The 24,022-nt window shown below is 36.1% G+C and overlaps 1 protein-coding gene across 2 annotated transcripts in view; it reads right to left on the bottom strand.

The window, feature by feature from the left end:
- The window catches only part of MTHFD2L (methylenetetrahydrofolate dehydrogenase (NADP+ dependent) 2 like), a 130,843-nt gene that overhangs the window by 94,003 nt on the left and 12,818 nt on the right, over nucleotides 1-24,022 (bottom strand). For both annotated transcript variants that reach the window (XM_036763934.1, XM_036763935.1), the window contains 4 exons: nucleotides 16,268-16,452; nucleotides 12,670-12,792; nucleotides 5,849-6,001; nucleotides 2,245-2,352 (listed from right to left, as the gene is read on the bottom strand). In XM_036763934.1, coding sequence (XP_036619829.1) covers nucleotides 2,245-2,352; nucleotides 5,849-6,001; nucleotides 12,670-12,792; nucleotides 16,268-16,452 — 569 coding nt within the window. The remainder of the gene's footprint in view (nucleotides 1-2,244; nucleotides 2,353-5,848; nucleotides 6,002-12,669; nucleotides 12,793-16,267; nucleotides 16,453-24,022) is intronic.

The raw sequence follows: 24,022 nt of genomic DNA on the forward strand, positions 1-24,022 counted from the left end.
TAAACTATTTGAGGGGAGGAACTGTATCTAATTTATCTTTGTAGCTCCCCACTGCTTAGCAAAGTGAATGTACTTCGAGCTTGATAAATGTTTGTGGGATGAATGGAGGAATGAAATTTTCCCATTTGAAATATATTTTAGCAATATGAATAGAGAATTATCATTATTTCTTTTTTAAATTTTTTTTGTAGAGAATTATAAATGGGGGATTGAAGAGAAATACTTTTATAGGCTTAGAGTAAATAACCATCCACTTATATACAGGGTGTCCCAAAAGTCTTAGTACAAAAATGTTAAGAGCTTAAAACTGCACTAAAAGTTTTGGGAGGCCTCATGTAAATTAGTCAGTCTTCATTATACTCTGTGAGGTATAGAGCATTAGTATACACTAGAGTTAGGCAGTGAAATCCAGAATAAAATCTTGGAGACAAACCATCAGAATGAATCTTTCAAAAAGCCCTCTTCTTCCAGTGACTTTTCTAAGGATCCCCTTTCGTTGTAACTTAATGTAGGTTTTTAAATTATCACTGACAAACACACATACACACATGTGTATACATGTATATGTCTATTACATATAATTTATATGCACATATATGCACATGAATACTCATATATACACTTATATATTTGTGCACATATGGCATATAGGGTGTTATATATAATTTATGTGACAAATATATCTGCATTGTGCATTATTTATACACACATATATACAGACACATATTCGCATATATGCACATATATATAGATGTATATGTATGTGTATATGTATTATGATATTCACATATATGCACATGTATGTGGGTATGTGCATATAGGTACATGTAAGTATGGGTGTATATGCACATGCAGGTAGGTGTATACGTGTTTGTGTGTATATATGCACAATGTGCATATGTAGGTGTAGATGTATATATATACACAAATATATGCATCTAAGTACTCATAGATAGATAGATCTATAGATATAGATATATGCATGTGTATGTAAGCATGTATGTATATTTAGTGTCAAGATTCAAACTCTGAAGCCCAAACTCAGAAAATAGGCCTGGATTTGGACACTGGAGACCTGCACTTGAATCCAGCTGAACTGTCGGGCTTGTGTGGGACTGGACAAGTCATTTAATTTCTCTGTGATATCATTTCCTCTTCACTAAACTGCGCCTAATAAGAGCTGCCCTAGAGAAATGGCAGAAACATCGGCCATATTGCTATCATCACAAGACATTCATTCTGTCTTCTGCCTTTGTACCCAAGCATTGAATGCCCTGTCTAGAATACCCTACCCCCACCTCTGGCTCTTGTCAGCTCTTGCTTCTTTTCAAGCTCAGCTCAGGCACCATCTCCTCCATGAGGCCTTTCCTGACACTCCCCCACTCCCCAAGTGTTCGTGTTCTCCCCATTCACCTTGAAGTAATTTCATATTTATTTTGAATAAATGATAAAGCAAAATATCATCATAAATGGTTAGACACCATTCTTAGGCATCTACTATGGGTCAGACACTATGCTAGGTGCTGGAAATAGGAATATGAAACTGAGACAGTCCTTTCCTAGAAGATTAGATTTTAATAGAGAGAGACAACACACAGACTTAGAAGCAGATCTGAGGTTCAAGTCTGGATGTATTGCCAACTAGCTGTATAACCCTCAAACATCAATTTAACTCTCTAAACCTCAATTTTCATATCTGTAAAATGGATGATAACTGTTCTACCAACCTGATAAGGTTATGAGGGTCAATAAGGCATATAAAGTGGTTTGTAACTGCACTGTTGTTGTTCAGTCATATCGGTTGTGTCTGACCCTTTACGATCTCATTCCAGGTTTTCTTGGTAAAGATACTGGAGTGGTTTGCCATTTCCTTCAGCAGCTCATTTTACAGAGGAGGAAACTGAGGCAAGCAGGGTTAAATGACTTGCCCAGGATCACATAGGTAGTAAGTGCTTGAGGCCAGATTTGAACTGAGGAAGATGAGTCCTCCTAACTCCAGGTCCAGTGCTCTGTGCACTGCATCACCTAGCTGGGATTTTCAACTGTAAAATATCCTATTAACAGATCTTCTTATTCATCCTACATTTGAATATGTCTACAACCCCAGCAAAAAAAGGAAATAAAATAAATCATTAAGATAAGGAAAAAAGAAGGCAATTTTGCTTTCTTTTTTTAATATGTCAAGTATGTATGGCTATTTTGAAAAATAGTAATATTGGTTGAATAGAATATGTGGGCACTTACCTCCAGGTCTTTCATGCTCCCCATCAGTGTGCAAAAGCATCGTAATAGGCATCCCTACATTCTTGGATCTTCCAACCACAACCACGTTTTTCCCAAATGTTTCAATTCCTTAAAATACAGAGTTTGATTTGAATGTAGAAAGACTAATGGGGATCAATTTAAACATATAAAAGGTCAACTGAAATAGTTCCCCAAAACATAAATTATTACTCTATGATATAAGGACATATATTAAATAAATCTTCTCTGACACACTGATAATGTGACATATTATGTTTCTCACTTTGCTTCAAATAACCATCCAGGTTATTTTTAATCATTTTGATTTACTTGGAGAACTGTGCTGCACAAGTTAGAATAACACCCTGCTATCAGGTTTCCAATGACCTCAATCTTATTGGACTCCAACCTCTGTAAACAGGGGAGAAACAGAAGTCCTTAGGGGAATATCTAATACAAAGCCCAAGCATTTAAGCTCCTGGCTTTTAATAATCCTGATTATCTGTGTGACCTAACTTTTCTGACCCTCACTTTCCTCAAGTCTACAATATGGAGGTTGGGCAACACCATCTCTAAAGTATTTTTCAACTCTAAAATTCTAAGAATGTATGACTTTTTCCAGGAAACTTTTGGTTATTCTTATATCATAGAATAGCATATTAGGAGGAGGCTAGATCCCATCAGAAGCTAGAACAGTGAGAAATGACAAAAGGGAGAAAAAAATATCAAGAAAATCCCCAAAGCACTCTAGGGCCACTTAGAACAGAGGAAGACAAACTGTTTTACATATTAAAATCAATAATGGAATTAAAGCAAAGAGTATTAGTTGACATTCATAATAATAAATTTGAGTTATCAAAACCTATTAGAATTTTGTTTCTAAGCAGTCAAGGACATATGTAACACACTTTGTGGGGGGAGTAGCTAATATTTTTAATGACTTTAGTTATCTGGAAAATTTGTGTGGAGAGCCTCATTCTTTCAATGATATGATCAGCAGCTTGGTGATACAGTAGATAGGGAATTGGACTTGGGAGTCAGAAAGTCCTGAGTTCAAATACAGCCTTACACTAGTTGTGTGACCCTGGGTGAGTCACTTAAACATTTTGTGCCTCACTTTCCTCACCTATAGAATAAAGTTAATAATAGCACCTACCTCTCCAACTTGTCATGAGGATTAAATGAGATATTGCTTGTAAAGTGCTTTACAAATTTAAAGAACTATATAAACGTTAGTTGTTACTATAGGAGATCATAGGATTTACAGCCGGAAGGGACCCCTAGAGTTTCTTTAGCCCATTCTCCTCCTTTAAGAGATGAGGGAATCAATATTCATAAATATTAAGCTCCTAAGACTATAGAAAGTAAATAATAAAAGCAAGAATTCAAATCCAGGTCTTGTCTCCACCCTAGTCTTCTCTCCACTATACAAAGAAACAAGGGAGGAGAGTACAAAAGTAAAGAACAACAGTCCATCTGGCCTACAGCCTCCATGTCTTCTTTATAGCTTTCTTTCTATATATCTTCTATTATCTCATTATATTTTATAGTCATTATGATAAACATTTGAAAAAAAGAACACTGGCAAGATAATTACAGCTTATATACCAGCATCTGTCACAGAGGATGAGGGAGATAAATTCTCTAAGAATGGAATAAGATTCTACAAATTAAATTAGCATATAATTTACTAACTGCTAACTTCAAAGCAAAGGTAAGCATGGAGAAGTATGAGGAAAACTTCTTGGAAAATGTGATTCAAGATATATATGTATATAGATAAATAGACAATAGACAGACAGATAGATAATACATGGATAGATAGGATAGATAGAGTAGATAGATAAGATTATAGATAGATTAGATAGATAAAATGATAGATTAGATAGATAGGTAGATTAGATAGATAGATTAGATAGATGATAGATAGATAATATAGACATACAGATAGATAGATAGATAGATAGATAGATAGATAGATAGATGGCCAAAGAGTTGTAGGTTTTATAGAAGTCTGACGTCCATGTAACACAAATAGTTTCAAAAAGAAATTCAGACTTTGGACATGGTAAATATCTAAATAATGTGAGAAAAATTAAGTTCGTTAGTGAAAAAATGACCCATTATTGATGTGAGAATCATTTACATATTTGTTATCTGTGTACAGTCAGACCATCAACTTATTGAGAAAAGATTAAAATAATCTCAGAATAGAAGACAACAAAAGGGATGATGTGGCATTTAATTAAAACTACTCCTACTTGACCTAATTAAATATATTATTTATTGATGCTGGAAAATTGGAAATCACTATTCATAAGGAAATGAATGATAAATAAATGAGGTGATCAAAAGAGCCTAGAAATTGCCTCATCCAACAAACACTTGATTTTTTTAACAAATGAAAAGACATGGCAGCCAAGAGCAATACTGTTGTATATATAGTTATATTAGTAAAATGTTTTATAAGAGGATGGCAAAAGATTATGAGTAGTATTGCATCATGAGTTTATGGAAATGTTGGTAAAAGCCAATTAACCTGGATCAGCCTGAAGACACTGAAGTCTGTAACTGGGATAAGGACAAACAGATGAAATATGGAGAGGATCCATCAAGATTTCTATAACAAACTATTCCTCTATCAATGGCATTTGAATTATGGCATTTATACTCTAACAGTGCCTGCAAGAGGAAGTGGAAATGGCACTAAAAATAAGAAATGGGGAAAGAACATTTGGGCTAGAAAAGGCATATACAGAGAATTCTGGTCAATAGAGGAAAAATCTTTGAGGGGCTGAAGGATCTATCTCTTGATATCTGAAAGAGAAGAAGATACTGAACACCTGGAAAAATCATGCATTGAAAATATAACAAACAAAATGTCAATAATTGCCAATCCATATGCCTACTTTCCTATCTCTACAAAATCTTCATAAGAATAACTGGCATGTGTATGGAAAAATTAATTCAGTAGTTCATAACCTTTTTTGTGAGCCTTGGGCTCTATGAAAGTCTGGAGAAATCTATGAACTCCTTCTCAAAATAATGTTTTTAAATGCATAAAATGAAATACAAGTGAATAAAAATATATTGAAATAGTTGTCAAAATATTTTTTGAAAGAAGCAAGCAAGTTCATGGAACCCAGGTTAAGAATTCCTGCCTTTGGTGATAGAGAGAAGAAACCAGGAAGGCTTTTATAGTCCATAGACTCTACTTATGCCCACAAAATGTCAATAAATTTAGAATAAGGTTTCTAACACATGATGTGATACAGTACAATGGTGGGATGTGGACGAGAGTCAAACAGGATGAGAAGATGTGGATAGAAGCATCCATATTGATAGGGTCACCAATTCATGAGAGTATTTCAAATATCCTTCAGATTTGCACTCTTTATACCTTCCCATTTCTCAGGATTATGACCTTAATGAGTCCGAAGGCTAGCAGCAAAACATCTGTCAATCATATGTTAATAGAACTTACCCATTCCCTCAGTCAATATCTACTGAGTATCTACCATGTGAATGGAATATAAAAGAAGTAATCAATTAATGAACAACTTAGTATTTTGTACTCACCCTCCTCAGATTATTTCTTACCTACCTGTTCTTTTTATTATTTCCCAGACAGCACAGGCAGTGGCTGGTATCATAGAATGCTGATCCAGACATAGTCGTCCAACATTGACAATATGAAACCCATCTACATCTTTTCCAGGTGCAATTCCGTTACAGACTGTCCGTTCATCTATGTGGTCTGAAAGATATTCAAAATCGGCTCATTCATTTAGGAATCCTGGGAATCAAATTGTAAAGAATCATGTCAAGCTCACTCATTTAGGATCCTGGGGTTTTATGAATAATTTCATTGTTTTGTCACTCTCTTGACATCACAAACAGTAATGACAAAATATTCTTTAATCAAAATTCACCTAGTATATACAGTGTTAAGGACAGATCTCTTCATCTTTCTGGAGTTCAGTTTCATTATCTGTAGGATTAAAAGTTGGAACTAAATCATCTCTAGGGTCCCTGTCAGCTCTAAATTCTATGATGCTATGAAAGTCCAATGCCAGCAGAGGTCGATCAGACCAAAAAGAAGTCTTGGTCAATAACACAATATTAATCTGCCTTGAAAGAAACAGCATAATTGATCTGGGCCTCAATTTTACTCATAATAGTTATAATAAAAGCATTTTCTACTTCAGAGGATTATCATGAATTTCGATTAACAAGTATCTGAGTATCTGGTAAGGTGCTCTGAGAGCCCAAGGGGAAAAAGATTGACAGATATTAAGGAAGTCTTTGCATCATTTTAAGTGTCTACTCATGCCAACAAATTGCTTGAAGAATTTATATTCATAAATCATTAGCATAATGTAACCCCAAATATATTTACTCATTACTAAAATAATTAATTATGGGAGGAGACCAATATAATCAAAGTCATGAATGAACAGAAGTGATCACACATAGGCTACCTGCGGTATCACTGTCTAAATGAATAACAGGGGCACAAAGATAGATCATCATTTTATGTGACCTTATTACTCTGCATTAAGTAATTTATGTTATTAATAGCCTAACTCTTAACCTATTAACAAAATATCAGATCTGAAAAGGCCAAAATGAAGTTGTATCTATTATATTAAAATTCCTTTGCTAATTATATATTCTACACTAGTCAATCAAGTTCTGCTTTTGACATATATTGGCTGTGTTAACCTTGACAAGCTCCTTAACCTCTCTGTGCCTCAGGCAATTCTCCAAAACTACAAGTTGATGAGAAGGTGCCAACCTGCACTAGTGAAGAGAGTTTCCTTATCTGAGAGTTCCATATACTAATGAAATCATAAGTTTGAACAAATGATTTTTTTCAAGATACCACAGCTTGAGTCTATCTAATTTGGCCCTTCTAGCTTTTAGATAAATAAAACGCATTTATTATAATGCAATTAGTAAAGCACGTAATTTCCCCCATAGGCAAATTAAATTTATTTGTATTAGACTGCTAAGATTTCAACAATATGCAAAAATTAGTAGCTTAAATTCTATTGTTTAAAGTAGTATTTATGGAAGAGAAACCATACATTTCTAAATTCAACATTTTGCACTTCTTTCCATAAACTAATTTCATTTAGTGGGTTGTTAAGCAGCTAGGTGGCCCAGAAGATGGAGTATTGGACCTGGAGTCAAGAAGACCTGAGTTCAAATGTGACCTCAAAAACTTACTAGTTCTAAGACCCTGGGAAAATCACTTAAACCTGTTTGCCTCAGTTTCTGTTAAATGAGGACAATGAAAGTAGCTACCTCCCCAGTTGTTATGAAGATACAATGAAATGGCATTTGTAAGTTCTTTACAAAACTTAAAGCACTATATAAATGCTGGCTATCATTATCAGGTACTTGGATTCCTTTTGTTGTTGTTCTGTCATTTCCATCACATTCAATTCTTCATGACCGCATTTGGGGTTTTCTTGGCAAAGATACTGGAGTGGTTTGCCCTTTTCTTCTCCAGCTCATTTTATAGATGAGGAAACTGAGGCAAATAGGCGTAAGTGACTTGCCCAGGCTCACCCAACTAGAGTGTCTGAGGTCAAATTTGAACTCGGGTCTTTCTGCATCCAAGCCCAGTGTGCCACCTAGCTGCCCCATGAATTCTTTAGCCTGATTTAATTAGCTTTGAAAATAATCTGTACCCATAAGGGACCATATCATGTTAAGATCAATGATCTTCCTTTAAAATGATAAATCATTTTAATCCAAATTTCATTGTGACATTAAAAGCAGTATTATCAGTCCCTAAATTCAAACCACAAAGGTTTCATGACCATTTGTTTTTCATTCAATAACTTCACAACCAGTTCACAAATTAGGGGCTGCCTGTTTACTCATTTGTGTCATACTTGGAGCATGTGATTTATCCCCACAACTAAAATACAAGCAACTCAGTAGCAAGGCACGTACCTCAGTGCCTCATACAAGACTAGGAAAATGATATTGCTTAAAAGTTGCTGAATTTGATTGATGAGATAATTTCTAAGGTCAGTTTTAAAATTATGCAAATCTGTCATGGGACTCTGTCACATGTCCAGACCATGTCAGATGGCTAGTCTCCATGAGGAAGATGCTAAAAAGTTGCTTTTGGGAGAATAAGGAAAGTACCTTGGAGATACTGGATCACAAGTGGACATTAGGTAATTGGTTCTGATCAGCTAGGCGTGTGATGAACATGAGGCTTTTTTATTTGCATTCTTAGTTAATGTCTTCTTTGCTTCATTTGCTTTTGGGGGATCTCAATGACTCACTCAGGGAGTCCAGTGAAGGGAGTGGAATCTCCACCCTTAGGAATTTTGAAAGGTTGGGTGAAGAATCCAGGAGTCAAAGTAGAAGTTGAGTGTCTCAGCCTTGAGGCCCCAGGGAGCAAGATGTGATTTTCAGAAGTGACTTTTAGGAATTCAGCCCAGTAGAATGATTTATCCAGTAGTCGTGCCACATCTGGGTATGAACTGGTGGAACAAATGTTATATAGAATGGAGCTAAGTTTTGAACCTAATACACCCAGAGGACAAGGTGGTGCAAAGGAGGGTATGCCCCAGAAGTGTTAAGAAAAGTATTTGTACATTTGTTCTTTCTAGATCTCTGATGTAAATATCCCTTTTGGTTAAAAAAATAAACCAATCAACTTTTAGTGGTTAAATGGACCTCGGTACTACTCAGTGGCCCCCTAAGAATGGGTAGGGGAAGGAAACACAAGTGAGAGTTCCAGCTAATGGCAGTAGAGAAAAAGTTACCCCAAGTCTCCTACCCTGCTCAGAGCACCCTGGAAACCTGAAGGGTGTTGCCTGTGCCTGGCTTTGAGAGAGGGAGCCAGAGAATTCCACCATAGATCAGCTACAAAGCCTAGTTGATTCTGATCACAAATGGAACAACATTGCCATCTAGAGGCTTAATACAGATTTTAAAAATCACCTGAAACAAGTTGGAACTTTATTTGAACGCTTTCTACATGAATAAACGTATTTTTTAAAGGAAAAAAAATCTAGTATGATATTTCTAAAATTATGACCAGAATAATTTATTTCAAATAAATTTCAATTCGTATCTTTTGTTTTTATATCACTTTCCCATTTCCCAATATATTTCTCTTCTTCCTTCCTGCCAGGAATACCTACTTTACAACAAAGAATTTTAGAAGTCTTACTTGTTTGATATGTTGGCATTTTGATGAACTGTTTTCCTCTCTTTTTGCAGTAATATTCAGTGTTCCACAACTTCAAACCCAATTCCTTTGCAAAGAAATGGGTAGGGTGCCTTCTTATATCTCTTCTTTGGGACCAAGTTCGGTCACTATAATTTTATAGCAGTGTTGATTGTTTTGTTGTGATTTTTCTTTTCATTTACATTGTTGTAATCACTGTGCATCAGTTTAGATAAAATTTTCCATTCTTCTTATGTATTCATCAGAGTAATCTTTTATTAGCCGTAATATTCCATTACATTCAAGTAAAACAATTTGTTTAGCCATTCTCTAAATGATAGGCATCTTCTTTGTTTCCAGTTCTTTTCTACAATTAATATTTTTCACAAAAATATTTTGGTGCATATATATATATATATATAGGGTTTTTAAATTTTCTTTTTTCACTGACCTCTTTGCTAGCAGTAATATTTCTAACAAAAGGGTAGAGTCAATTTTAATGTTAATTATATAATTTAAGGACCTCCAAAATATGATGTGGTCTCATCATGACATGGCAGTGACCCTGTGTTCCTAAAGGCTACACCAGCAGAGCACATGCTCTACATGCTCTATCTTGTCCTCCCAAAGCAGGAAGACTTTAAGTATGAATCCAGGAAGAAAGAAAACAAATGATTTTTAAGTACCTACTATGTGCCTGGCACTGTGCTAAACACTTTACTCACTATTATCTCATGTGATTCTCACAATAACCCTGTGAGTTTACAGGTGAGGAAACTGAGGTAAACAGCTTATATGACTTACCCAGTGTCATACAGCTAGAAAACGTCTAAAACAGAATTTGAATTTCTTGTTCAAATTCTTGTTCAAGTCTTCCTGACTCCAGGCTCAGTTCTGTATCCACTGAGCCACTTAGCTGCCAGAAATTCCAAGAGGGAAAGAGTGCTAAATTCCAAAGATAAATTCTATACCTATCCCTGGAATAAAAATATAGTTAATCTGGTGATAACTATATGGAAAAAGGGAACAAGACTCTTACTTAGGTGCTCATAGGCTCATTGATTTAGGGCTGGAGGTGACTTCAGAGGTCATCTAAGGCAATCCTGCATTTTACAAATGAGAAAACTAAGACCCAGACAAGTTAAATGAATTGCCCAAGGTCATACAGATAAAAGGATGAGGATTTGAACTCAGGGCCTCTGACTCCAAATCCCATATGATTTCTACTATAAGGAAGAGTCTAAGTTTAGGAATGTTTGGCAACCAGTCAATCAGCCTGGTTATTTTATGATGCTTCCCCAAGGACAGATGGTATGTTTTCTCTACAGGGACTAGTCTACTGAATTGCAGGGAGCAGGGTTGTCTACAACCTTATTGTGGAGGTAATTATTTTTTAAATTAATTTTTCAACCATAGAAACTAATGAAACATGGAGGGTGTAGTTTATATTTGTAGAGGGAGGAGTCACACCAGTAAAAATAACTATTCTTTCAAAGTACAAAAGTGTTATATAGTGTGGTATGTTTTTTTCTTGTTTTGTTTTTGCTTTGAAAGAGGTTTACATATTGAAGACAGCAGAAGGGGAATATTTGTATCATCAATTTGTAAATTGATCAATAGACACTAGGGGGATCTACTCTGTAATTTACAACTAGTCTGAGAAATGCTAACCATAAAGCTGAGCCAGAAATTCTTTTACCCCTAACCAGTTAATTGTCTAGGTTAAATTTGTAGCGTTCTCAGCAAAATTTCACACTAAGAGAAAAGCTTTAGTCAGTTACATGATTTTCTTTCAAAACAAAATGACTGTACTACATCCAATAGAAAATAAATTAAAACTCTTATGACAAATTCTATAACTAACTAGTCATGGCAGTCAGTCTAGATCTTAGTTTCTTCTTCCGTAAAATGAGAAGGTTGGAATTAATGATTTGTTGTTGTTCAGTCATTTCAATAATGTCCAATTCTTCATGATGCCATTTGGGGTTTTCTTGGCAAAGATAGTAATTTGCCATTTCCTTCTCCAGTTCATTTTACAGAAAAGGAAATTAAGGCAAACAGGGTTAAGTCACTTGCCCAGGGTCACATGGATAGCAAGTATCTGAGGCTGGATCTGAACTCAAGCCCTCCTAATGCCAGGCCCAGCACTCTATTCAATGTGCCACCTAGTTGTCCACTGGACTTAATGATATCTTAAGTCATTTCTAGGGCCTGTATTCCATAACTCTATAATGCAGTGGCATTGCTTATAACATTTTTACAAATAATTATAGCTACTACCATGTTTTGCAGATAGTACGGGGAAAAAGAGAAATGTTAACTTGTATTCTTGATGAAAACAAGTGAATGCTTTAGTATCAATATTGTTAAATTACACATTAACACTATAACAATAATAATAACTAACACCTATATAGAGCTTTAAGGTTTACAGAGATCTCTCTCTCTCTGTCTCTGTGTGTGTATGTGCGTGTGTCATTAGATATGTGCGTATGTGTTTGTAATAATTTTTAAGCCTTACAAACATGATCACAAATTATCTTCCCAGCAACCCTAGAAGATAAGTATTATTATTATCAACATCTTACAGATCAGAAAACTTACACAGTGATTAAGTGACTTGCCCATTGGTTAGGCGCCTGAGGGTGGATTTGAACTCATATCTTCCAGACTCCAGATCTGAGGTTCTATCTACTGCACCATCTAGCTGCCCGATAAAACAATTAGCCAAGTCTGCCACTCTATCCAGTGCATCATCTAGCTGCTTATATTAGATTGGTCAAATTGTGGGATAGGATTACATATATTTTCATGACTATAAATAGGCATATATATATATGTATGTATATACATATATATATGTATATATCTTTTCTCCTCGAACATAACAAACACTTAGTAAATACTTGAGCCCAACAAGCTATGTAGCCAATGACCAAAACTAACAGAAGAAGCTCTTCCAAAGCTGTGTAATATTGTATCTTCACTTATACTGTGATTTATCTTTCTACTTTGTGGCATTTTAATCTAATTCATTGAAAATAAAGCTACGGAATAAAGGAATTTCAAAACCTTTGAGCGTTTTCATGCTAGAATAAACACATCTTTATGCTAGTCTCTTTTCCAATATTTTAAAAATGAGATGCAATACTCTGATGATAACTGCAGAACATACCACTTTTTTCTTAGAATTACACCCAAGGTGTACCATAAAATTACATTACCTGGCAAAGGCAGTTGAACTAATATGCCACTAACTCTTGAGTCCATGTTCAGCTGCTCAGTTATGTCCAAAAGTTCTTCCTGACAAACATCTTTAGGTTTCAGAATGACCTCACTACCAATGCCTAGAAGAAAACATACAGGAGTCAGACAATAACGATTTGGGTATTTATTAGATGTGGCTGGGAAAATGGGTCAATTTCAGCTGCTCTCATTTTTTAAACCACACATCTGTTTTCTTGGCTAAAAAGATCTTCCATTAGAAAACTCTCTCTACTGATGTATGTCAACAACCTTCCTTTAACTTACATTCTTAGTATATTCTGGGGAGACTAGGAGGTTAATTGACTTGCCCAGTGTCACATAGTGCATGGCAGAGGTGGCTTTCTGACCATTTTGAGGCCATCTTTACCCATTACACCTTTCTGCCTCTCCTTTTACTATCAAAAATACCATTGATACATGCATAGATTGTTTTCATAAAGATTGGAAGAAAATCTATACTTCCAAAAGAACTCTAATAAACTCATAATAATGATTTTTGTCACAAGATTTACATTCTTTTTAAAGCTAAATTTTAATTTCAAATGAAGATCTGTCTTCTCTCCTTCCTTATTCATTGAGAAAGAGAGAAAAATAAAGCCAGATACAAACAATTATAGTCAAGCCAAACAAATTCCTGCATGGGCCATGTCCAAAAATGTATCTGCCAATCTACACAGAGTCCATCCCATCTCTATCAGGAGGCAGGTTGCATGTTTCATTAGGAGTCATCTGAAATCATGGCTGATCAAATCAGAGCTCTTAGGTGTTCTAAGCTATTTGTCTTTACAATATGATTGCTATTGTATAAGTTGTTTCCCTGGTTCTGCTCACTTCATTCTGAATCACTTCATACATATCTTCCCATCTTCCCAAATGTCATCATTTCTTACACCACAGCAACATTCCATCAATTCATGTACCATAATTTATCTAGGCATTTTCCAATTGATGAACACCTCCTCAGTTTCCAATTCTTTGCCATCACAAAAAAATAGCTGCTATAAATATTTTTGTGCCTATAGATCCTTTTCTTCTTTCTTCGGTCTCACACGCACAATGAATATTTTTTAAAAAATTAGGAAGAAAGTAGCATTATGTCTCAAAAAAACCTGACCTTTTACATTGTTTTGGAACCTTCACCAGTTTAAGGAAACTTGAAAATTATGTAAATGGCTTTAAAGCTATATTGCCTTATTTGTGGAATTCCTCTCCATGTATTTGGTCAGGCCCATACTTTCCAAATTTATTTTCTATTTTTTCATATACCACATCAGGGAATGAGATTTCAGAGAGTCAAAATGTGGCAGTTCCACTGTCCCTGATGATAAAAAAAATCACTCTAGAAACAATGGCAGATTTGTATCACTTTATAGTTATTTGTTTCCCTTCAAATTTCATCTATAAATGGTCTTGAACTTAGTTGAATCAAGTTTTCTGCAGGCTATTTATCCACTCTCCTGCTTGTTGATGATTTGTGATTACTGATTACATTCTTTAAGTCAACAAGTCAGGTCAACAATCAGTTATTAAGTACTTACTATGCACCAAGCACTGGGGATTCAAAGACAAAAACAGTCCCTCTGTCAAGAAGCTCATAGTCTAATGAGGGAGACAATATGGAAAAGACTATATACAATGAAGATATAGACTGAAGATAATTATCGGAGGGAAGATACTAGCCTTAATGGAAATCAAGAAAGGCTTCCTGCAGAAGGTGAGATTTTAGCTGATATTTGAAGGAAGCCAGGCAAACCAGCAGGCATCCTCTTCAACAATGGTTTAAAATAAACATTTATTCTAGGTACCATCTAGACAAAGGAGACATTCTTTTCTACTTGGAAAAGAAAATAAATGTTTTCTGCCAGAAGAGGTTTCTAAACTCTTTTGACCTCCTCATTGTGGTGATTGCTTTTCATCAGTTAAATCTATCTTGAGAAATAGTAATTGATAATCACTTAATATCATTACTTTTTTCTCATTTCCCACTTTTTAGCTTGAATAGCTTTCTTAAATAGGTAAAGTTAGAGCTGCTGTGAATGCATTCAACACCTTCTCACCTTTATCCTTTTTTTTAATTTGTGTTAATTTTTTTACCTGTGTTCTAACAAGATGAAGAGCTCAATGTCAGTCAATAATTGAGCTAAGTGTTAGGGATTTAAAGAAAGGCAAAAACCCAGTCCTTGACTTCAAAGAGCTCACAGTTTAATGAGGGAAGACAGCATACACAACTAAGTATATAAAAGATACACATGTTGTAAATTAGAATGATCAAGTGACAATTGGTTCTGAAATAACTCCTGTGACAGTCACCATTCATTTCCTGTTCATAGGGTCTTTTTTTTCTTTCTTGTCCTTCTGATTCTCTTCTTGAAATCTTAATGATATACAGGCATAATGTTTATGGACGTTTGTCTCCTTCATTTTTTTCTTTCTTTGAAATTGAGTCTCCCTATCTCACCCAGGTTGAAAGAACAATGGCCACTCACTATCCCAATCCTACTACTGACTGGCAGGTGAGTTTTGACTCACACCATTTCAAATCTGGGGTGGTTTGTCCCTTCTAGGTAGCTTTTTGGCCTTCTGCTCCATATGTCTCACTACACTGGTACCAGATATGTTATGGACATCCAATCATCTTAAGACTTTATAGCTCAGAACTCCCAAGATCAAGCAATCCATTAACCTCAGACTCCCTGGTAGCAGAAATTATAGACATGAGCCACCATGCCTGCCATGCTTCACTGTTTAATCCTAAATATTTTCCATCATCACCTGAGCCCTCATTTAGTTGAAATGACTAAACACCAAGGCATAGGTTTGACTTGATTTAGAGACTCTTATGAAGGTCATCATAGAATCTCACTCCGTTTTCATCTTCTGAAATAGTCGGTAACGTGTAGACTGCAACTACCTTAATTATGGTCTATTTCCTTGTAGCCATCTTGAGCATGCTAAGGAAAGATAATCAAATTTCCTACAAAATTATGTCTCTTATTGCCCTTGGATCCCAATGAAACCAATTCTGCCAACTTCTTTATTTCCAACTTACCAGACACCCTTCAATTTATTTATGCCTCCTGAACTCATTTTCCTTTTTATTTGCCTCAGAGGAAAGTGAATTTCTCTCTGATTAGAAACAGTCAAGCTGGATTTAAATGACCACTCATTAGTGATACAGCAGGTGGTATTCATGATTTAGGGAAGTGTTCTAGATAATTCTTGCTGTTCTAGGTCCCTAGATACATAACTAGAGACATCTATCCAACAGAATGTGTCAGTCACAAAAAGCACACTAGGCTATGCTTTTTAATCAAAGAAAATTATTAATTAAAAAAACTAATAATGAAAAAAGAAAAAAAAACTTGATTTTTTTTCTGATTTATCTTCTCTCTTACACTCTCTTCCAACAATGAGGTACCAAGTCATATATTAATAACTATGATTTTTAATAGCAGAGTATCCTTTAATAATTAAATCTGTAAGAAGGCCCTGCATGTGGAGAATGCATGTGAAATACTCAATAGATATACATGCTCTCATAAAGTGCTTACTTACCTACAGCTGTAGCAGCTTTGATCTTATTCCTTACATAGGTATGGCTTGCTGGGTTGTCTCCTACTAAAATAATACTGAGATGAGGGTTCCTGTTCCCAAGGGACACCCATGATTCTACCTCATGGCATATTTCTTTACAGATTTGTCTGGCCATTTCAGTTCCTGAGATAATAGTGGCTTCACGTCTATAAAAACAGGCAAGCAAATAAAAAATGGGCAATTAGAAAGACAATATTGATTGATCAATCAAAAAGCACGTATTAAGTACCTACTATATGATGAACAAAGTCTACAAAGTAAAGGGATCAAGGGCATGGCTAACACATGTGAATGGTTAGACAAATTACAGAAGAGAAGGACATGAGTATAGATATGGAATAGGAAAGGGTCAGGTCCAGAAAGCATCTATTTCAATCTACTCATTGTACAGATAAGTAAACAGAGGCCCAGAGAACCGAAGTGATTGTTACAAGTTCATGCAAGCAGCCAATGACAGAGCCAGGCATGGGACCCAGGTCTCCTGTCTCAAAAACCCAATATTCTTTGAGTGCTATGATAATAAACTTGGGAAGAAGAGTTGAGGCCTGAATTGGGAGAAGAATGAGCACAAGAAGATGGCTGGGCCAAGTTGATACCACAGTATCTGCAGAGCCCTCATTTATTGGAGCAAAGAGTTAGGTTGTGAAGTCTATACTAGGAGAGGAAATAATGCACAAATTGGCCTTGTAATTCTCAAGCCACCATTTCTGGGTGATCAACTACTACCAAAATGCCATTCATCCTACTCCTGTCCTCAAGAAAATCTGTGATGAAATCTAATGTTAACACCACTGAGCTAGATACATCCAACTAATTGTTCCATCATAGCTATGTCCACCCATAGTCATGGATGACCAGGTGTAGTCCTGAACAAGCTCCTGGTCTACTTTAGGGCTGAAATGGTAGAAATACATCATTTTCCATCAAGCCTTCCCAGGAGGAATGTAGTGTGGTCCTTCCCTTGGAAATAGTCATTATTGGGAGTATCGACAACTGAACCCAGTATAGATGTCCCAAATTTGCTGCTGGTAGCTTAACTCTAATATTTCTTGTTGATGTTTAATGGCTACAAACATTATGGTCTATGAAAGGGCTAGCTTAGCAGTATTTCAAACTGTATTACAAACTGGTAATCATGAAAACAATCTGGTTTTGGCTAAGAAATAGAGTGGTGTTCGATCAGTAGAATAAATTAGGTATACTATACACAATAGTAAATGACCACAGTAATCTAGTGTTTGATAAAACCAAAGATCCAAGTTTTGGGGGCAAAAACTCACTACTTAAAACAAATTGCTGGGAAAATGGAAAGCAGTTTGGCAGAAGCTAGGCATAGGCCAACATCTCACAGTGTACAACAAGATAAGGTCAAAATGGATATATGGTTTAGACATAAAGGGTGATATAATAAGCAAATTAGGGGGAGCAAGGACAATTGTACTTGACAGCTCTATGGATAAGGAAAGAGTCTATGACCAAAGAAGAGATAGAGAGTATCATGGGAGATAAAATGAGTAATTTTGATTACATAAAATTAAAGTTTTTGCACAAACAGAACCAATGTAGTCAAAATTAGAAGGAAAGCAGGAAACACTGGGGGGGGGAGTAGATTTTTAAAGCACGTGTCTCTGATAAAGTCTTTATTTCTCAAATATATAGGGAATGGAGTCAAATTTATAAAAATAAGAGCTATTCCACAATTGATAAATTGTCAAAGGATATATATATATATATATATATATATATATATATATATATATGAACAATTTACAGAAGAAATCAAAGCCACCAAGTTGTATGAAAAATATTCTAAATCAGTCATAACTAGAGAAATGCAAATTAAAACAACTCTGAAGTCCCCTTTACCCACATCAGATTGATTAACATGACAGAAAAGGAAAATGACAAATGCTGGAGGGGACATAGAAAAATTGGGACACTAACATACTGTTAGTGAATTAGTTGTGAACTGATCCAACCATTCTGAAGAATAATTCAGAATGATGGCCAAAAAGTAATAAAACTGTGCATACCCTTTGACCCAGCAATATCCCTACCAGGTCTGCATCCCAAAGAGATCAAAAGAAAAAGGAAAAGGACCTAAATGTACAAAAATATTTATACCAGTTCTTTTTGTGGTGGCAAAGAATAGGAAATTGAGGGGGTGCTCATCAACTGAAGAATGGCCAAACAAATTGTGATTGTGATGTAATACTATTGTGTAAGAAATGATGAGAAGGATGGTTTCAGAAAAACCTGGGAAGACATAGGAACTGAAGCAAAGTGAAGTCAGCAAATACGTAGACAACATTTACTGTGTACCAAGTACTATGCTAATATTATGCTATCAGGATACAAAGAAAGGCAAAAATGGTCTTTGAACTCCAGGAGCTCACACAGGGAGTGACTTCAGAGGAATACACTGGAGAGTGTGGGTTAGAATCTGGGAAAGGAAGGTCCCTTGTAAAAGGTGTCATTTTTGGGATATTTTAATGATTAAAATTAATTATCTGTAAATGATTACAAATCTTGATGGTTGTATTAGTTTTCAGAATTTTAATGAAATAGTTAATTAAAATACATTCATCAAGTACCTATGTCTATATTATACTAGTGGGCTGAGTCTTAAAGGAAACCAGAGAAGCCAGTGGGCAGAGATGAGGAAAGAAAGAATTCTAGGAACGGGTGATATACAGAAAGTCTAAGAAGACTAGAAAGGTAGGAAAAGGCTAGATTCTAAAAGGTCTTTAAAAGATAGAGGATTTTATATTTGATCCAGGAGGCAATAGCCACTGGAATTTATTGTGTAGGAAGGTTCTAATAGAACCAGAGCACTCCCAACCCTGTTCCCCAGCAACAAGTATTAGTTTTTCATAAAAAGTGACAAAGATGTTTGAAGACTACTCAAATCACCATACTCTGTCCAACAGATACATTTCCATATGGTGACAAGGGTAGGTGGATGAGGAGCAGTGAATCTATAGAAGCCAATTCTTCTTACATGTCCTTATCATAATTTGGGTAAGTAAACCTTTTGTTAACTGTTTAATGACTTGCAAGCTCATTGTTTCATCCACCAAGCCTGAAATAACAGGATTCCTACATCTAGCCTGCCCCTAAAAGGAAGTAACATGGTCAGTCCCGAGTTTTAGGAAGATCACTTTGGCAGCCAAGTGGAGGATGGATTGGAGCGGGGAGAGACTTGAGACAGAGAGAACCAGAAGCACGCTATTGGAAGAGTCTAGGCATGAATAGATGAAAACCTACGCCAGAATGGCAGCTATATTAGTGTAGAGAAGGGGAAGTATGAGAGATATTGTGAAGGTAAAAAAATAAGACTTGGCAAAAGATGGGAATATGAGGGGTGAGTGAGAGTGAGGAATCCAGGATAATACCTCACAAGATTGTGAGCTTTTATGAGTAGGAGGATGAACATACCCTCAACAGAAATAGGGAAGGTGGGAAAAATGAAAAGTTTTGAGGTAAAGATAACCTGAACATGTTGATTTGGAGATGTCTATTGGAAATCAAGTTCAAGATGTCCAATAGGCAGTTGGAGATGTGAGACTAGAGGTCAGCAGAAGTTAAGACTGAATAAATAGATCTGAGAATTGTCTGCATAGAGATGATCATTGAACCCACTGGAGATGACGATTTGTTTTTCTGAAGGGAAGGAACTCATGGAAGGGTGGTATGAAAGAGTAGCACTAGAAGGTAGCAGGGCAGTAACAAGATCAGATGGATGCTTTAGCACTATCAGCTCTGTAGCTGTGGAGAGGATGGATTGAATACATGAGAGAATGGATACCAATTAGGGAGCCCAAATAAGAATCTATTCTAAGAGACCAGGTAAGAAGTGATGAGAGCCTGAACTAACTTGTTCACCTGTCCTAGATCATTGCAATAGCCAGCTTCCTACTTAGCCTCCTTGCCTCAAGTCTCTCCTCTCTCCAATCCATTCTCCTATCTTACTGTTGCAAAAGTAATTTTTGTTAAGTGTAAATATCACCATGTGACTCCTCTACTCAAAAAACTCTAGTAGCTTCCAATTAACTCTTGACTCAAATATACTTTGCTTAGATATTAAAGCCCTTTACAAACTAACCCTAACCTCTTCTATACTCACTGGACATTGCTCCCTTTCCCATACTCTGGATTCCTGCCAAACTGTTCTTCTCTCTGTTCTTCATGCATAACACTCCATCTTCCATCTCAGTGTCTTTGCACCTGTCTGCCCCACAAGCCCAGAATCCAGCCCCTTCCCCTTCCCTCACAGAGTCCCTCTCTACCTTTAAGACTCAGTTCAAACACCACCTTTTTTCTGCATGAAGCCTTTCTGGATTCCCAACCTTGGTTTAACTATTTTTCACATATTTCTAATCATTAAATTTATATTTTTGTTGTTTGTATTTTGTATGCACTTGCCTGCCATATTAGAATGTAAACTGCTATGCAACAAGCCCAGTGCTAAGCACAGGGGATACAAAGATGGGACAAAACACATGCACATACAAACACATACACATATATAGGTATACATGAACACACAAACATACGCATACACACATATACACATACACATTCACATGCACACAACCACATATACACATGTTCCTTTTTCTCAGGGTGCTCACCAGCAATTAGTTATGGAAAGCTAAATAAAGATAAATTTAAAAACCCAATATAAAGGTTGCACCAGATTTCTACAACTGTTCCTTATCTCCTTGGTATAGACTTGGGAATCTATTCTCAGGTCTAGGAAAATTATTCAAAATCAGTCCTCTCTTTTTGTATTCAGGTCATCATTGTAATCTGTATGACATAGACTGTTTTTAAGTTGGTGTGCAGTCTGGCTGTTCACTTTTATACACAGCCAAGGCATCCCACTGGTCCTTCTCAATAAGTGATGTTAGATCTCAGCCAGCTGGCACATCTAAGATCTATACCTTTCTATGAGGTTTCCTCGCTTGTCATTTTGGCACTAACTGTGCAAAGAATGACAAAAAGTCAAGACTGAAAAGCATTTTAATTAACTTTGAACTTAAGTGATTCCATCTTGGTTTTAATAAATCACAGGATTGATGTAGTGTGCTGAGCATTCTGTTTGAACAGATGTTTCTTTCTATAGTTAATTGCCTCTGGGATCCATGAAAATAAGAGATGTGCATGTGGGGGTACGTTTTGACCTTTTGTTGTATCCCTAGTGCTTATATTTTTGGCATGTCTGTGTGTATGTATGTGTGTGTGTGTGTGTGTGTGTGTGTGTGCAGGCCTGCACATGAGGGGGGCTTCTTTGTATTTGCATTGCTTAGCACTGTATCTGGCACAGAGTAGGTATGTAATAAGTCCTTATTCACTTGCCTTGCCTATTATCAACTATATCCTGTTTTCATTGTTTGTATCATGTGACCTATGTCCTGTTTTGTCTGCACCTCTATCTTCTTAAAGCAGATGTTTCTTAACTAGTATGTTGTTTTTCCATACTATCATGCATTCCTGTAACTAGTGTGGCCAATTATAGTTGAGTAAGCATTTCCTTTATTACTTTTCTATATAAAAGAAACCATATGAAAAATTGAGTCTGTATTCAAAGATAGCACCTTCATACATCTCCTTTGCATCACAAGTAAAAGAAAAATTGTTCACTAACAATGACAAAAGAATTTAAGTGTCATGCAAGAAGGGATTGATTCTTCCTTTCTACCTGTTTCCTAGAACCTAGCACAATGCCTGACACATAGTAGGTCTATCATAAATATTTACTGATTGATTAAAGATAAAACATATGATACTTTTTCCATGTGTATCCTCATAACCAGCAAGGTGACTGCTATATAGCTCTTAGTAAATGCTCATTGGCTCTTAACACTTGCTACTTGATCAGCTGAAATCAATTGCTGCAGGGGTAAACAGAAAAATGAAAACACTTATTTATATGCAATGTTCTTTCATCTAAAAGGATCTGCTCAGAAAGCTAGCTGGTCTGTTTTTAAGCAGGCTGTGAGGTTGATGCCTAGCACAGAATCAGATGCTAGTAGGCAGACACTGAGGGATTGTCATCAGCATCAGGGAAGTCCGGATGATGACGTCAAGCTAGAAAGAAGGACTTGGCTCTGGGGGTTATTTCCCGACGAGATCAACATGAACAGATCACATCAGGGTCTCCCTGAGCTATTGGCAATCCTGTTTCTGTTTCTTTCATTTACGTGCTTGGCCTTTAAGCAAATAAAATTATATCAACATAATCAGAAATTAAGTGTGCAAAAAAATATGAATAGTTGCTCTATTTTCTTTCCAATCATTTACTTTTTTTCGAGCAAATCAAAAATTGGTCCCCTAAAATTACTTCAAAACGAATGCAAAGGGTCTTTGTTCACTAATAATTTCCTGGACCACTGATCCTCACGTAACTCACTTTTATGCATATTTGAATGGTAAATGTTCTACAATTAAATTTATTTTATGACTTTATGACCAATACAAGGTAAAAAAGTCACTACACTCACTGACAGCTTTCTGGAGGCCCTATTTATGCAGTGTTTAATGCTTTGCAGTCTCAGGCAAATCCAAATATTTTGAACTTAATCTACCATTGGCAATATAATGTGCAAGCTCAGCATTGCTCAATTTCAAATAAAATGAATCATTTATGCCCTTGTGAGAGGCAATATTTTGCAGCTGTTGTTTAATTTAAAAATTTACTGACTTAAAGCAGTTTTTTAATGCATGACCACTGAATGGTCTAAAGAGGATCTTAGTGATTTCACCAGAGACACAATTACGATTAGCTAGATTCCTGCAGGTTGTAAGACTCTTTCTTCACACAAGGCAGAAAGCGAAATGTATCTTTTCAGACTCCAAAGGTAAAACATAGTAACCTTCAAAATAGCAACAGCTCTGGTTGGTAAGAAATAAGGCTGACTTATGCTTGAGGAGAATGAATGAAAAAGCATTTATTAAGTGATTTTAATAATAATTAATTGGAGCAGCGAGATGGCCTGGACTCAGGAAGTTATTAGCAAACAAAGATACTTTGCATTTGTTTATTAGTGCATTTTGGGGGACTTATTTTTGTTTTGCTAGGGGAAAAAAATAAAGTGATTAGCTAGAAAATAAAGCCACTCCACTCTACTTCATGAGTTCAAATTTGGCCTCAGACACTAGCCATGCGACCCCGTGCAAGTCACTTAACCCTGTTTGCTTCAGTTTCTTCATCTGTAAAATGAGCTGGAGAAGGAAATGGCAAACCCCTCCAGGATCTTTGCCAAGAAAAACCCCGAATGAGGTCAAGAAGAGTTGGACATGACTGAAGTGACTGAACAACATGTGCCAATCACCATACTAGACACTGAAGTGATAAATAGCAAAGCAAGACAGCCAGCTCTCACAGAATTCACATTCTAATAGCGGAAAACAACATAGATGAGGGCACAGCTGCAGGGCAGATAGAAAGGGCCAGTGGTCCTCCTAGTATAGAAACAGGGTAGATGTTAATGTATCTTCTTCAATGTCATTCCCATATTCATTTCTTACATTGAACCACTTGAGAGTGAGTGCCAAGAACTATATTTTCAAAGTCTTCAGTAGCTAGAGCTGCTGCTGGGCTTCTACAAGAGTCGTCATTAACGTCAGGGAAGCCTGGATGATGCCTTCAAGGGACAAGCTAGAAAGAGGAACTTGAGTCTGGGGGTTGTTGCTTTTTCTGAGGGTCTTAGA

This window comes from Trichosurus vulpecula, chromosome 6 (genome assembly GCF_011100635.1).
Source record: "Trichosurus vulpecula isolate mTriVul1 chromosome 6, mTriVul1.pri, whole genome shotgun sequence".
NCBI lineage: Eukaryota > Metazoa > Chordata > Mammalia > Diprotodontia > Phalangeridae > Trichosurus > Trichosurus vulpecula.